The sequence below is a fragment of the Lontra canadensis genome, unplaced genomic scaffold (assembly GCF_010015895.1).
Source record: "Lontra canadensis isolate GAN:19392208 unplaced genomic scaffold, GSC_riverotter_1.0 scaffold45, whole genome shotgun sequence".
NCBI classification, from domain to species: Eukaryota; Metazoa; Chordata; class Mammalia; order Carnivora; family Mustelidae; genus Lontra; species Lontra canadensis.
This window is the reverse complement of record NW_022631039.1, coordinates 5,502,755-5,517,800: the sequence shown is the minus strand read 5'-3', so window position 1 is coordinate 5,517,800 and position 15,046 is coordinate 5,502,755. Positions and strand designations below refer to the sequence as shown.

The 15,046-nt window shown below is 59.4% G+C and overlaps 1 protein-coding gene across 3 annotated transcripts in view; it reads left to right on the top strand.

The window, feature by feature from the left end:
- CLIP2 (CAP-Gly domain containing linker protein 2) overlaps positions 1-15,046 on the top strand; it is a 66,267-nt gene that overhangs the window by 48,400 nt on the left and 2,821 nt on the right. For 2 of the 3 annotated variants that reach the window (XM_032872413.1, XM_032872412.1), the window contains 7 exons: positions 4,290-4,394; positions 6,053-6,991; positions 8,986-9,043; positions 10,218-10,301; positions 11,437-11,593; positions 13,162-13,321; positions 14,595-14,780. In XM_032872413.1, the coding sequence (XP_032728304.1) occupies positions 4,290-4,394; positions 6,053-6,991; positions 8,986-9,043; positions 10,218-10,301; positions 11,437-11,593; positions 13,162-13,321; positions 14,595-14,780 (1,689 nt within the window). The remainder of the gene's footprint in view (positions 1-4,289; positions 4,395-6,052; positions 6,992-8,985; positions 9,044-10,217; positions 10,302-11,436; positions 11,594-13,161; positions 13,322-14,594; positions 14,781-15,046) is intronic. The other variant, XM_032872414.1, reaches the window with a different exon arrangement.

The following is a 15,046-nucleotide window of genomic DNA, read 5'->3' as shown; positions in this document are numbered from 1 at the left end:
CAGCACATGCCTCTGTCCTCTGGTCCTAGGCCAGACAGTGAGCTGGCCGGCTTTGGATCCGGTGTCCATCCCGGCGCCTCTCACCCCAGCTGGGACAGGCTGGGAGAGACCCTGACAGACAGCCACAGACAGCCAGTCAGGGGGCACCGGGGTCCCCTTGCTGCTGTTTTCCTTGTGACCACAGTCATGACGACCAGAACGCAGATGGTCCCAAAGTTCTGCTCACACCCACCCATCTCGGGAGTCAACAATACAACCCAGCGCATTCCTGTGAGCTCCTGGTCTCCCACCAGCTGTCACCCCAGTCTCTCTGCTTGTCCTCCTCCTGGCCTCACTCCCTGGTTCTAACCTCTTAGCTTCCTTCCAGATCTCTAAATGTCGGCCTGTCCCAGGGCCCCTTTGTCCCTCGACCTACACTGTCCCTGAGAGCGTCAGTCTGTGTCATTCAGCGTCCTCTGTGAGCTCACGATTCCCTCGTTCCCCCTGCACGCACACCGGCCTGCCTACCGGACATCTCCCCCAGGAGGAGGGAGGACGGTGCCAGCAGCCGCCTCCAGGGGCTGCCGTAACAAATGACCGCAATTCGGTGGCTTAAAACAATGCAGACTTACTCTCTCGCTGTTCTGGAAGCCAGAGATCTGAAACCCGGGGGTCGGCAGGCTTCCTTCCTCTGTCAGGCTTGAGGGAGAGCCTGTTCCGTGCCTGTCTCCCAGCTTCGGTAAGGCTGCGGGCAAACCCTTGGCATCCCTCGGCTTGAAACTGAGTCACTCATTCTGTCGTCATGCGGCCGTTGTGCCTCTGTGTTCCTGTGTCTCTGACTTGCCTTCAAATAAGGACAGCGGTCACTGGGGTTGGGGTCCGCCTTCATCCGGCATGACTTCATCTTAACGAGTCACACGTGTCGAGACTCTTCCAGAACAGAGTCCCATTCGGAGGCTGCAGGTAAAGGTGAGGTTTTGGGAGGACACTATTCAACCCAGAGCATTTGTTCCTGTCGTCGCCCCCCCCACCGCCCAACCCCACAGATGTTTGCTTAGCTGACTCATCTTGAATCTTTCCGTCATCCCTCTGTCAGAAATCCTGACCTTGACCTTGCCTCTGACCTTCTCTGCCTCCCCACCGGCCGCCTTCCTGGGCCAGGCAGGCCCCCAGCACCTTGCCTCAGACGACCACACCAGCCTCTACTTGGCACCTCCCGTGTTTCTCTGCTACCCGCTGTCTTCACCGAAGCTTTGCAAGTTTTAACGCTGGGAGGCTTGGAGGCTACACATAAATAGGCAAGAAGGGCAAGGAGCCCGCATCACTGGCCGGTCAGCGGGCTCAGTGACTGTCAGCTCATGGCCGATCTTCCAGTCCCCCCCCCCCCAAAACCGGCCCCCTCTCAGTGTTACAGTAAAGCAAACCGACCAGATCTCTTAAGAAGGTTAACCAGCTCCTGCCGCTGCTGTGCTCACACCTCTGACACCATGAGCCCAGGTAAAGGGCCCAGAGGAGCCCCTTGGGGACCCAGCCCGTGCCCCTGGGCTGCAGGCACGTGGGGGTTCTCTGTTCCTGGACGCTCCAAGCTCTGTCTGCCTCTGAGCTACTCCGTGTGCTGATTCCTGCTTCTCCTTCGGGCCTCACCTCCCACAGTCTCTCTCGGAGACGCCCCCTCTGCCTCTTCAGTAGTACGTCTGTCCGCCGCGTCCCCCACCCTGAGCCCTGTTCCCAGCCGCACCCACAACCTGAAATCATCTATCATTTCTGTCCCTCCCCGCAGTGTATGCCCCTGGGGGGCAGGGACCCTGTCTGTCTCGTGCACCTTTAAGTCCCCACGACTGGAACAGGCAAGGAGCCCTGGGAAGGTGGGAATCCCGGGTCGCGGGCTGGGGCCAGGCTTTCTGGTTCTTGAGTGGATGTCTGCCACGATGCACCGTGAAAATGTGCGTGCCTCTCCCCGCTGCCGCTCTAGTGGGGACTCGACCTTCTCGGGGTTCGGTGGTTGTTGATTAATCAATCATCCAGGGCTTAAAATGTGTTACGATTTTGTTAACTAAATAGCACCTGTTGGGTCAGTCGGTCATTTGCCTGGGAGGACCCATGGGAGCAGAGAGGGCCAGGCTCGTGAACTCAGAATCCGCTCCCTGTCGATGTATGCGCTGTGAGGACTAAAGAGAGGTCAAGAGTGGTGACACGTGCCTCTGACCTTCAGGGGCCCCTAGTGCAGGTGGGGCATCTCCCACCCCAGTAATGATCCTAGTCCTCAGTTACCTGAGGGGTATCTCAGGACAGTGGCTCTGTGCTTCGCGGGGGTGTGGACCCCGTGTCTGCAGGGAGAGGCCACGCTGCAGGTGCAGAGCGTAGGCAAGGCTTGGCCGAGCTCCTGGATTTGAGCTGCGGCAGGGAAATGGGGGTCCCTTGCTCCAGGAGCCCCCTTTGATGGTCCGAATTGCCCCTGGAAGTCTGTGGCTCCCCACCCCAACACCATCCCCCACATGGAGCTCGGCCGGTTCCAGGCAGAGGCACCAGTCTTGGCACCGGGGGGGTCTGAGTTCCCGACCTGGAGCTGCCCCGAGTTGCTGTGTGATTCCCGATCCCGGCCAAGGCTTCATCTGTCTGGAGTAGCCGCTCCCACCTGGGAGCTGGGGAGACGGCCGCGACACCCTCCCCGCGGGGGTTGGGTCCTATAGTTAGCACTCGCGACAGAAGTGGCGTCCGCCCTCACTCACGCTGCCTCCAGCACCTCAACCGTGGGCACAGCTGATGAACAGCAGCTCCAGGGAGCTTGAGAAGCAGGAGCGTGGTGGCCCCACTCCTCACACCCTGGGCAGTGCCCCTGGAGCGGATGGAAAGCCAGATTGCCCACCCCCCTCCAAAATGTAGCCTGAGAGGCTCTTCTCCATCCTTCAGCTTTCTGTGGTTGAATTTATCTTAATCAAGCCCTTGAGGCGAGTCCACGGGGTCCTCCTGTGCCCCTGTGGAGACCCCAGCCTACAGACCAGGAGGCTAGAAGTTTGGGATGGGGCTGATGCGGGGCAGCAGGGGGTGTCCTTTTGGGAGCACCGAGTGAAACTTGGGATTGTGAGGCTGGGGGCTTTTTCTTGTCTGCGGGACCACCAGTAATCATTTACAATCGGGCCCGCCTAGCATGGGTCCCGGCCGAGCTGTGGGGCCCACCCTCTAGGAGAGGAGGGGGGCACGAGGGCCCCCCCGCCCCGGCCACCACCCAGGGGCTGACACCGAGACATCATTGTCAGCCTGTAATTTCCTGAAGGAGCCTGAGCCTGGCAGCTCGTTAGCACTGTGACGTGCCGCCTTCTTGAGACACAGGGACAGAGAAGCTTTCCAGTTGTCCCTTCAGGAACATTCTCAGAGATCAGATGCTAGGCCAGATGACACAGGCGTCTCTCGCTGTGCAGGAACCGCACGCGTGTTTCTTGGGTGGGTCTCTGCTGTCTGCATCACCCTTGCTGGTGATGGGCTGCAGGGACAGTCAAGTCCCTGAGTCACCGGCTGCCTCTTCAGACTGGCCCCACAGGTTTGCTCTAAACGGCTTCTCCGGGGCCTGGAGGCTGAGGAGGCCCCCTGGCTTCTCCCGGCGATGACCGAACATGGTCTCCAGATTGGCCCTGGGGCGCCTGGATCCGGCGCCCTTGGCCCCGGCCACCCTTGCAGATCTGTTCTGAGCAGATGCCCGGCTGGATGGCCCAAGAAACTCGGGCTTTGTTAGCGTGGGAAGCCGGAACAGAGGCGTTCTTGTGCTTTGCGGAGACCAGGCCTTCCCCGCGGGGTAGGGGTATCTTGTAAAACCTTCCCTTTCGAATGGCTCTGCGCCTTCAGCTCAGGCCTGGGGGGCCGGGAGTCCTGGGTTCCTTTACTGATCCGTCCATCCCGGGGCCTGCAGCGTGCGGGATCCGGGCGGAAAACGGGCAGGCACCTGAATGGGGAGCAGGAGCAGGCGGGGGGGCCCTCCCCAGAGCCGCCAAGGGGTGACAGGCGGAAGTCTGGTGCCCTGATACCACCCGCTCTGCGGTGGGGTGGCTTGGGGGGCAGGATTGCCGCAGCCCCTTCCCTGCTTTTGAACAAACCCGGTGGCGGCGAGGGGCAGCTGGCAAGCCCGGCCCGGCCCCCCTCCCCAGACCTCCTCTGTCCCCAAGCCACCTCCTGTCCTTGACCTGCTCTCCTGTCTTGTGCACGGAAGATGACGCCGCCTCTCTCTCTCTCTCTCTCTGTCTCTCTCTCCTCCTCCGGCTTCCTCTGCCCTGTACTCCTCTCCCCTGGGCCGCCCCCCCTCGCCCTGGGTGGACCAGACCCAGACGCAGCTGGAGCACGCCCGCATTGGGGAGCTGGAGCAGAGTCTGCTGCTGGAGAAGGCGCAGGCCGAGCGGCTGCTCCGCGAATTAGCCGACAACAGGGTAACGCCGCCCCCGGCCCGCCGCCTCCGCCCCTCCTCGCCTCCTTCGGCTTCTCTGTTTTATTATTTTCTCCGTCTTTGGCTGCTCTCCTCGTTGTGTTTCGCTTTTTGTGCCCCTTCTAGGAGGGAAGTCAAGGGTTAGGGATGCTTCTATGCCGTTGCCACGTGACGCTTTTTGGGGAGGAGGGGGCCTTGGCTGTCCCAGCCCCTGCGCCCAGCTCATGGTCCCACGGGCTGGGGGTGTCCTGCAAGGTCCTCCCCTTCCCTGCCTCCCCATGCATTGCCAACGCCAGGCTTTGTCAAGTTCAGAAATGGGGGGGGCTCTTGGGAACGGTCTGCCCCTTATATATATATATGGGCAGGTGCAGGGGAAACTTATCCACGCCTCCCTTCTCCCCTTCTCCCCAGGCTCGGGAGGCTGAGGAAGGCGGGAGGTCGGGGAGTGCAGGTCCCGGCTTCTCTAGCCTAGCGGGTCTTAATTCTGGTGGTGGGAGGGGCTTGCCTGGAGGACCTGGGGCTTTGGTGTGGGAGTGTCCCCCGGGCATAAGACTGTATCAGACGCAGGGGTGGGGCCGTTGAGATACAGTAGACCCTCTAGTGGGGGGTACATCTGGGCCCTGCCCGCCCCTCTGCGGCCCCCCCAACCTGCCCCAGGGCCGGCCCCTGAGCAGGTGCACACATCCACACAGCTGGCCAGCCCAGCCCGGCTGCAGGTCTGGCCACGGAGCCAAACAGCCTGCTAGCAGAGACGGGTCAGACCATCTGGACAGGGTACGGGCCGCGGCGAGCCGCGGTCCGTTTCTGCAGGTCAGTCTCGGCACACAAGTGAGCGTGTGCGTGTGTGTGCGTGTCTGGAGACACACGGGCGTCCCTTTGCACACACCGGCCGCGGTTAGGCGACCGTGTGTGTTTGTGCAGGATGCGCACGCGTGCGAGGAGGCTGCTTGCAGAAACGACCCAGTCACCCGGGGCGGGCTGGAGCCCTCCACCCCGAGGCGTCTTGATCTGGGGGTCACCCTGATTAGAAAGACAAAACTGGATTTACAGAACTAAAGGTCACCTTCAGAAACAACATTTTTTTTTTCCAGTTAGGAAGAGATTTAGAACTTGTAAATGTATCGTTTCCAAATACGACCTCGACTGTCGTGATCCAGGGGTTGGAGGGGGAGGGGGCGGGGATGAGCCTCTCGTCTCAGTTATCCATGAGGAGGTGCGTCTGGGAGCACTAATTTTGTTCTGCCTTAGGCATTAAGCCCTGCCTTTCCTGGGCCACCCGCTCCGGACGACCCTCCTAGTGAACCCGCCCTTTCCGGCTGGGGACCCTCCCCGAGCCAGATAAGGCCACGCTCCCTCCTCAGGAAAGCCAGAACCTCGAACAGGTGGTTTCTTCTAACCGCCAGTTTGTCCCGAGCCACCCAGGGCCGCAGGGACAGTCTAGTCCCTGGGTCACCGGACTGCAGGCCAGGGGAGTCTCTCCAGAGGCTGTGGCCGGGAGTGGGGCAGGGGTGCCCCCGGGGACAGGTGGCGCTCGGGTCAGGTGCTGGGGGCGGGGGGGGGGCGCCCTTCCCTTCCACAGAGCTCCCCCTCCCCGGCCTTGACCCCGCCCCCTGCCCCCGCCCCCTGCCGCCCGCTGACCTCCGCCTGCCTCTCTCCCGCCAGCTGACCACGGTGGCCGAGCAGTCGCGGGTGCAGCAGCTGGAGGAGGAGCTGAGCCTGCGGCGTGGCGAGATCCAGGAGCTGCAGCAGTGCCTGCGGCACTCGGGCCCGCCGCCAGCCGACCACCCCGAGGCGGCCGAGACGCTGCGGCTGCGGGAGCGGCTGCTGTCCGCCGGCCAGGAGCACCCGCGGGAGAGCGGCGGCGCGCTGCGCGACACCTACGAGAAGGCGCTGCGGGCCCGCCAGGCGGAGGTGGACAAGCTCCGGGCGGCCAACGAGAAGTACGCGCAGGAGGTGGCGGACCTCAAGGCCAAGGTGCAGCAGGCCACCAGCGAGAACATGGGCCTCATGGACAACTGGAAGTCCAAGCTGGACTCGCTGGCCTCGGACCACCAGAAGTCCCTGGAGGACCTCAAGGCCACCCTGAACTCGGGCCCGGGCGCCCAGCAGAAGGAGATCGGGGAGCTGAAGGCGGTGATGGAGGGCATCAAGATGGAGCACCAGCTGCAGCTGGGCAACCTGCGGGCCAAGCACGACATCGAGACGGCCGTGCATGTCAAGGAGAAGGAGGGGCTGCGGCAGAAGCTGCAGGAGGCCCAGGAGGAGCTGGCCGGGCTGCGGCAGCACTGGCGGGCCCAGCTGGAGGTGCAGGCCGGCCAGCACCGGCTGGAGCTGCAGGAGGCCCAGGACCGGTGCCGCGACGCTGAGCTGCGGGTGCATGAGCTGGAGAAGCTGGACGCGGAGTACCGGGGCCAGGCGCAGGCCATCGAGTTCCTCAAGGAGCAGATCTCCCTGGCCGAGAAGAAGATGCTGGACCACGAGTTGCTGCAGCGGTCGGAAGCCCAGAGCAAGCAGGAGGCCGAGAGGCTGCGGGAGAGGCTTCTGGTGGCTGAAAACAGGCTGCAGGCCGTCGAGTCCCTGTGCTCGTCCCAGCACAGCAACGTAGGCAGCCGCCTCTCGGGCCGGGATGGCTGGGGCGGGGGGACGGGGCCACGCGAGACCAGAGGAACCCCCCCATCCCTCCATTGGTAGGACAGGGTGACCGTGGGACCCAAGGTGGGCAGAGCTGACCTGGCTGGGCCCGGAGAGATGCGTACGTCAGCCCAGGGCACAGGGTTCCTCCCCATCCCCAGGCCCCTGGTTCTCCCAGACGTGTCCCACTCTGCGGGCTTCTGGATCTCCCCAAGGCGCCAGCACCAGCAGCTCCGTGGTGTGGGGGGCGGGGGGCCCATCTCCCAACACGGGCACCAACCTAGGTGACCTAAGGGCGGCCCCCTTTGCCAGTCCTGCCGAGCCTGAACAACAGTCACGGCCAGAGTGTGGGGTCTCCAGAGTGGGCAGTGGGAGGGTGGAAGGGCATAGTTCCAGAGCGGCCGTTGCTACAGTATCCGTTCTGGTCTGAATCTAGAAATCCTCTAAACATCTAGTACATCTTCCTTCAGCTCAGCATGCTGGGGAGGCCCAGGCCTTGGGTGGTGTGGGCTGTGAGCATGCCCTCCAGGAAGAGCCTTTCGGGTGGCTCTGGCCACCAAACCCTTGTGCCGGCATCTGTGTTGCCTTTTCTTACCTTAACCCTTGCAAGGTTAGTGTTGGCTCTGTCTCATAGATGAGCAAAGCAAGCCCGAGGCGGGGTTTCCTGCCCACCAGCGGTGGAGGTCAGGCCCAGCTCCGCTGCTGGAGGGCCGACTGAGGGTGCCCAGGATGACACGGGTCAGATCCCAGATGAGGGACAGCGAGTGGCATGATCACTGCCTTTAGACAGGCCCTGGGCCTCCTTGGGTGTCCGAGTCTCCTTGGGGGTTTACACTAGAGTAACTTCTAGCTGTAAGTGTTCAGGAATTTCACAAATGGGTGCCTGTTTTGTAGAGGGACCTCTGCCTGTGTCCCCTCTGGAGGTCTGTTGTGGCAGCCTTTCTGCCCTCTTCTCCTAGGGAGGGACCATTTTTAGCAAGCGTTTTCCCAGGATCCTGGGCAGAGGGGAAAGGAACAGCCCTCAGAGTCGTTTGTGTGCCCGAGGCCTGGTTGGCTGCTCAGAATAGGGAGAGTCCCTTAGCAGAGGCGGTTTGGGACTGCTGTGGGGAGGGCCCCCTTCCCCTCAGTCACAGACCTTAGGCCAGGGAGTGGGCAGTGACCTCAGGAAGGCCCATCTCTTGATTTTCACACACATGGAGCTTCAGTCTGGACCCACATGACTCCCAGATGCAGAGGTTTAAGTGTAGGGACAATTGGCTGAGACTTCAGAAGGGGGCTTGGGATGTATGAACAGAAGTATGAGGGGCGGGTTGATGGAGGTGACTGCCTGCTTGGCTCTCTGCTGCCCCTCAGTGTTAGATTGGCGAACTGCAGGCCCAGAGGACAGCCAGCCTGGGCAGAGTCTGGACACTTTTTCCTTCCGAGGAGCCGCGGGCATCCTGTTGACGTTTGCCATCAGGATTTGTTTTTCTTAATGGATCTTTTCTTCTTTGGCTTCTGGGTTTATTATTAAAAAGAAGTCTTGGAGGGAGAGGAAGTAGCTTTCCTTGAAGTCCCTCTGGGAGCTGCCCTGTGGCTGCTGATGCTTGTTTTATGGATGAGAAACCAAGCCGGGGATTTTGCTCTGGATAATGATGGAAACAGATTTCCAGGACTGATCTCTGTGGGTGTCCCAGGGGAGGAGACATCTGTTTAACATAATAGACATTTGCAACAAAGGAAGGGGTGGGAAGCGTTCTCGGGGAAGCTGCACAAACAGCCTTGGGGGGCACTGGGAGCAGGAAGGGGGGTCCTCTGTTGTCAGGGGGTGGGATGGAGAACATCTGTGCTCCTTGCCCCCATATCAAGTCCCTGAGAACCAGCCTGTAGGGGGTGAGGGGTGCTGGCTCTGCTGGTGGGGGGGCGGGTGCTGGGGGGGTCAAGGGTGGGGGCTGAGCGACCCCCTTACCAGGCTCTTCTTTCAGATGATTGAGTCCAACGACATTTCAGGGGAGAAGATCAGGATGAAGGAGACTATAGAGGGTGAGTGGCCATGGGACTGGGTGGGACCCTGGGCTTTTGGGCTTATGAAGTGCCGGGCCTTGGGCTAAACCCCTTGTTACTTGTTTGGTTTTAACTTTTTTTTTTTTAAATATATAAACTTCCAGTGGGTCAAAGGGCAGCGTCCGGAAAAGGGTGCCCTGTCGCCTGAGTTCTCTCCCTAAAGGCACCACGTTGGCCAACTTACGGTTCCTTTCCAGAGACGCTTATGCACAAACACAAACACCGGGGTCGCCCAGCCACACCTCCCGTGCGGTTCCACCCCTTTCTCTTGTCCACTTTACAGTGCTTCTTGGAGACTGTTCCAGTCTCTTCCATGACGGAGAATAATCCTTTGCTTGGAGCCCTGTCATGTGTTTACCCAGTTTCCTACCGATGGATTGTGTGTTGTTTCCAGTCTTTGCCTATTACATTGCTTCAGTAAATTCCCTTCTGCTCTTTGGGGCTCAAAACTTCAACTCCCACCAGCTGAGGTTGAAAGTATATTTCCCCACAAGCTGTTCATGCCCGAGTAATATGCCATCGTGTCCCCCTGTCTTATTCCTCCTCCACCTTTTGATGGAGGGCTGGTCTGTTTCTGCCTCCTGGCTCTTGGGAGTGGTGCTGCCGTACACACGCACAAGGAGACGCATGCGAGTCCTGTTCCCGTTTTCGGGGGTGTGCCCGTGAGTTCTGTGTCTTAACGCACTGAGGAAGGATTTGCCAGAACTTCTTGGCTGGTCTTGCTTATCTTCCAAGTGATTTCAGAATCAGCTAACGTAGTTCCGTAAGAGCGAAAATCTTGTTGGTATTTTTATGGGTATCCTACGTACATTTATTAACTTATGGGAAGTGGATGTGTTTCTAGCACGATCCGTAGATCGTCCTTTTGGGGACCATTCTGAGGCTCTCGAACACACTGCTGTGTGACACGGGCACCGTGACTGTCCCCATTTTTCACTCAGGGAAACAGACTCCCCAAGAGTTAAATGGCCTGAGACCGCGTGGTATTGGAGGCTTCTTTGGAGTGGGTCCCCCAGTGAGAGGGCTGGTGTGGGGAAGGATGTGGACCCTGGAGGCCAAGTGTAGCCTCGTTTTCAGGTTCCTGCAGGAGGGCCACGCCCTCACCCACTGCCCCTGCAACATTATGGCCCCTTGTCTCTCCTTTCTCCCCTAGGCCTGCAGGACAAGCTGAACAAGAGGGACAAAGAGGTGACAGCCTTGATGTCCCAGACCGAGATGCTCAGGGCCCAAGTAAGTGGTAAGTCTCCCTCCCGCAGGGCAGATGCGGGGGGCTCTCACGGGGGGGCCTCAAGCCAGTGGGGCGTGGACTGGGTTGGCTTCTGGGTCCGGGCGCCCTCTCCCACTCCGCCTTGAGAGGGCGACGTGGGCCAGTCCCCCTACTCAGACTCCCACCTGAGCAGTGGAGAGTGGAAGAGTGTGACCCCCACATCATCTCTGAGATGGCCAAGCGCCCCGCTGCCTTCTTCCCATAGAGCCAGGTCTGTGTTCTCTGTGTTCTAAAGTTCCATCAGCTTTCTCTCTCCTCTTGACTTCTTTTTAAAAAATATTTATTTGAGAGAGAGCGTACAAGCAGGGGGAGCGGCCAAGGCAGAGGGAGAAGCAGGATCCCCACTGATAGATGCGGGGCGCGATCCCGGGACCACAGGATCGTGACCTGAGCAGAAGGCAGACACTTAGCCGATTGAGCTGCTCGGGTGCCCCATCTCTCGTCTTGACTTTAATGTTGGTCGTGCATATAGAGTGCATGTGCCCCCGGCTCCTTTCTAGATGAAATACAGGCCTTCGGACTTGGGGGTCAGGGAGGATGCTGGCCACAGCAGGGAGCGAGACACAGGGGACACAAGGACAGAAGGGGAGCCTGGAGAGAGGTACAGGTCTGGAATTTGTGATTCTGAGAACTGGCCGTGCTTCTCATCCTGGAATGCCAGTGGTGATGTCCGTGAGACGGCCGCCGTCCCGGGAAGTGATCCCCACCCTCCACTTCTGTCCAGTTCCCATGACGCTCACGTGGCCTCATTGGTCCCCACAAAGGGTCGTTGACCTCAGACCTCTCCAAGGCTAAGGGGAGGATTTAGCCTTACCTTGTCCAGGTCGCAGTGTCGATGCCCAGGGCCTGTCTCGGGACGGGTGGCCTGCTTCTCCCCACACCAAAGGGCCTGTGTGGCTGAACTTGGGGTTGTGACCTGCTCTGTGTGGCTGTTCTCTCTGCCCCTTGCTGGCTCGCCAGGACAAGAAAGACCCGCTCTGTGGAGTGCGTCACCCTGGTCCCCCATGAAAACCAGCTCCCTGCCCAGACTTGGCTCCCTGACCCCTAGCGGAGACTCATGGAGAGCTTGACCCTCTCTTTGCTTTCCCTGCTGTCTGACCCTCAGCACTGGAGACAAAGTGCAAGTCGGGAGAGAAGAAGGTGGACGCCCTCCAGAAGGAGAAGCGGCGCTTGGAGGCAGAGCTGGAGGCCGTGTCCCGAAAGACGCACGACGCCTCGGGCCAGCTGGTCCTCATCAGCCAGGAGCTGCTCCGGAAGGAGCGGTGAGTCCACTGAGAGCGGTCCTGACCCTGACCCTGACCCCACTCCACCGGACATTAGCCAGTCTTCTCCGGAGGCAGGGCAGGGGTGGGGCGGGTGAGACAGGTGCCTGGCATCATGGGCGATCGCCATCCTCTGCTCCGATGAAACCTCAGAATCCTTCTCAACACAGATCTCCAAGCAGAGCCTGCAGGCAACACTGGTGGTTCCCAGACTTCTTGGTCTCTGGGAGCCCTTTAAACTCTTAACAAGGGCCGAGGATTCCCAAAAAGCTTTTGTTTATTTATTCTGTAATCACCATATTATCAATTAAAACAGAAGTTTACTAATCTTTCTAAATCCACTTAAAAATTATAACAAGCCAGTTGCATCACATGTAAATAATATGCTTTTGATAAAAAGTAACTGTTTTTCTGGGGCGCCTGGGTGGCTCAGTCATTGGGCGTCTGCCTTCAGCTCAGATCATGATCCCGGGGTCCTGGGTTTGAGCCCTGCGTCCGGCGCCCTGCTTGGCGGGAAGCCTGCTTCTCCCTCTCCCTTTCTCCCTGCTTTTGTTCTCTCTCTAACTGTCTCTCTCTGCAAATAAATAAATAGAATCTTATAAATAAATAATTAATTTTTTAAAAAAGTGACCGTTTTCCAAAACAAAGATTGTTTTAGGAAAAGAGTGGCATCGTGTTACATTTTTGCAAATTTTCTGGGTCTCGTAATTTGTAAAAGACAGCTGGATTCTCGTATCTTCCTCTGCTTTCCGTCTTTGCAGTTGTTATTTTGAAGTATGTTATGAAAATCTGACCTTACGTAGATAATGTAGTTGGAAAAGAGAGAGGAGTATTTTAATATCCTTTTCAGAGTATTATTAATATACCACTTAGGTGTGCCTGGCCGGCTCAGTCGGGAGAGCACGAGACTCTCAATCTCAGGGTCGTGAGCTGGAGCCCCGCGTTGGATGTGGAGGTTACTTAAAAATTAAGTCTTTAAAAAATAAATAAAAAAATAGAAAGTCTCGCCACATGAGCTCTCTTGGATGAATGTTTTGTTTTATTTAAACTTTTTAAAAGATTTTTATTTTTATATATTTTTTAAAGATTTTATTTATTTGAGAGAGAGAGAGAGAGAGAAGGCATGAGCAGGGAGAAGGAGCAGAGGCAGAGGGGGAAGCAGGCTCCCCGCTGAGCAGGGAGCCCGATGCGGGGCTCGATCCCAGGACCCCGGGATCATGACCTGAGCAGAAGGGAGATGCTTAACCGACTGAGCCACCCAGGTGCCCCTGTTTTATTTAATTTTTAATCAAACAGATATTCTGTTCTCCGTTTTTAAAACTTGAAGAACATTCTAGGAAAGGCCCCGTCCTCTTGACCATCCCATCCCCAAATCCTGGCCCCTCTCTGGCTGCTACCGAACAGTTTCGTGCCCCACGTTTTCATGGTGGCCCCTCCTGGCCTGTCTGCACAGCCATCGCCCTCCCTTAGCGCGGCCAGCCCGTAGGCAGCTGGCCGATCGCCGGGATGTGGGAGCTGAGGGCCAGGGCTGACGGGCTTTCCTGTGCCCGCCCGCCGAATCCCGCCAGGAGCCTGAACGAACTTCGAGTGTTGCTGCTGGAGGCCAATCGCCACTCCCCGGGGCCCGAGAGGGACCTGAGCCGCGAGGTCCACAAGGCCGAGTGGAGGATCAAGGAGCAGAAGCTCAAGGACGACATCCGGGGTCTGCGAGAAAAGCTGACCGGGCTGGTGCGTGGGCAAGGGGGAGTCTGGGGACAGGGGCATGCCGCGGTGGGCGGAGGCTGGTGATGTCCTGGAGCCACCCCAGGGACAGCCAAGTCACAGGGAGGGTTCGAGAGGCCCTAGAATCACAGACAGGGTCAGCGACGTAGCTGTGGAAGGGCCACGGGCGACCCCTTTGCAGACATCGTGGCTGGCCGTGTGGCAGTCTGGGTGACACAGTGAGAGGGAAGATTTCCAAAGACCCCAAGCTGTTCAGAGCTAGGATGGGCTCCTGCAGGATGGTGAGCTCACCATCGAGGGAAGTAATCAGCCAGAAACCAGCTCCTAATTCGGGGTTTTGCCACGGGGATTCACACATCTGTCTCAGGAAGGAGATGGGACCTATCAGCGCTCTTTCTAACCCCGAGCTGCTGGGAGCTAAGACTCCTCCATCAGGAGCAGGAACCGCCTGAGCTGAGTCCCCAGATGCAGGGCTTGGAGTAGGTGGGCCACGCTGGGAACACAGGACAGAATTGTCCCCACTGGTCCCCCTGTGGCCAGCTATGGGGCCCTGTCAGTCCCAGGGTTGGACAGGACAGGTTCTGGGAAGACAGGCCGGCTGCCGTGGGTTGTGGCTCCAAAGCCCCCAGTGCCCTCCCGCTCAGCTGCACGGGTTCAGCCATTGGAGGAGATGGAAGAAGGGAGGCCTCAAGGGCAGGGCAGAGGGACAGGACCTGCCTGCAGCTGGGGGCCCTCGGGGTCAAGGGCCAGGGGCTCACTCACTGCACACTCTTCCAATCCTGGCAGGCCTAGCCCACAGGCAGGACTCCAGGGCCCTTGGCTCTGCATCTGGGCATAACTCGGGAGAAGCTAAGGCCCTGGGGCCCGTGGGGACTTCAAAGTTTCGATTCCCTGAGGCTTTCCCAGAGCCTCATGGAGAGGGGCAGTCCTGTCCTGGCTCATCTCCGTGGGGCACAGGCTGGTCGAGTTTCTCTGGGGAACTCGCCCAGGGCAGCCTCTCCTGTGTCCCCCTGCACTGTCCCCAGTGCCACAGGAGAACTAGGGAAGGGCTCGGTGGTTAGAAAGTCCCCGCGGTGAGGGAGGTTTGAGTGGAGGATCAGAGCAGAGCAGAAGGATCTGGAAGCACCCAGGCCAGGGGCAGCGTGATACAGTGGGATACAGGTTTGTGCAGGAGCGAGGAGGCTGGCAGGCGCGTCCTCTCCCAGCACACACGTGCACACGTGCAGACGAGCACGCACAGGCTCACACGCGCGCTCTCCATCTCCCTTGCTGCGTGCAGGACAAAGAGAAGTCCCTGGTGGACCAGCGGCGCTATTCCCTTATTGACCCGGCCTCCGCGCCCGAGCTCCAGCGGCTGCAGCGCCAGCTCGTGAGCACGGAGGACACGCTGCGGGACGCCCTGGACCAGGCTCAGCAGGTGGAGAAGCTCATGGAGGCCATGAGGAGCTGCCCCGACAAGTCCCAGGTGAGCCCCGGGCTGGGCCTGGGCGGACCGGGTGGCCGCGGGGCGCTCCCTGTCGTCGGAAGCATGGCCCTGTCCTGGGAACCCTGGTCTGTGAGCAGGGAGACTCGGCCCTGTCCTCCGAGAGTCCCAGCCCAGGGGAGTACACGGCTTGATCCTGGGGAGCTCAGACTAAGCTGGGACGTGGCCTTGTCCTGAGACCCCTAGGCCCCGCCGCTTTCTGAAGAGCCACTGGTGGCCTCTAGTGGCCGCACCAGGAACTGCCGCCT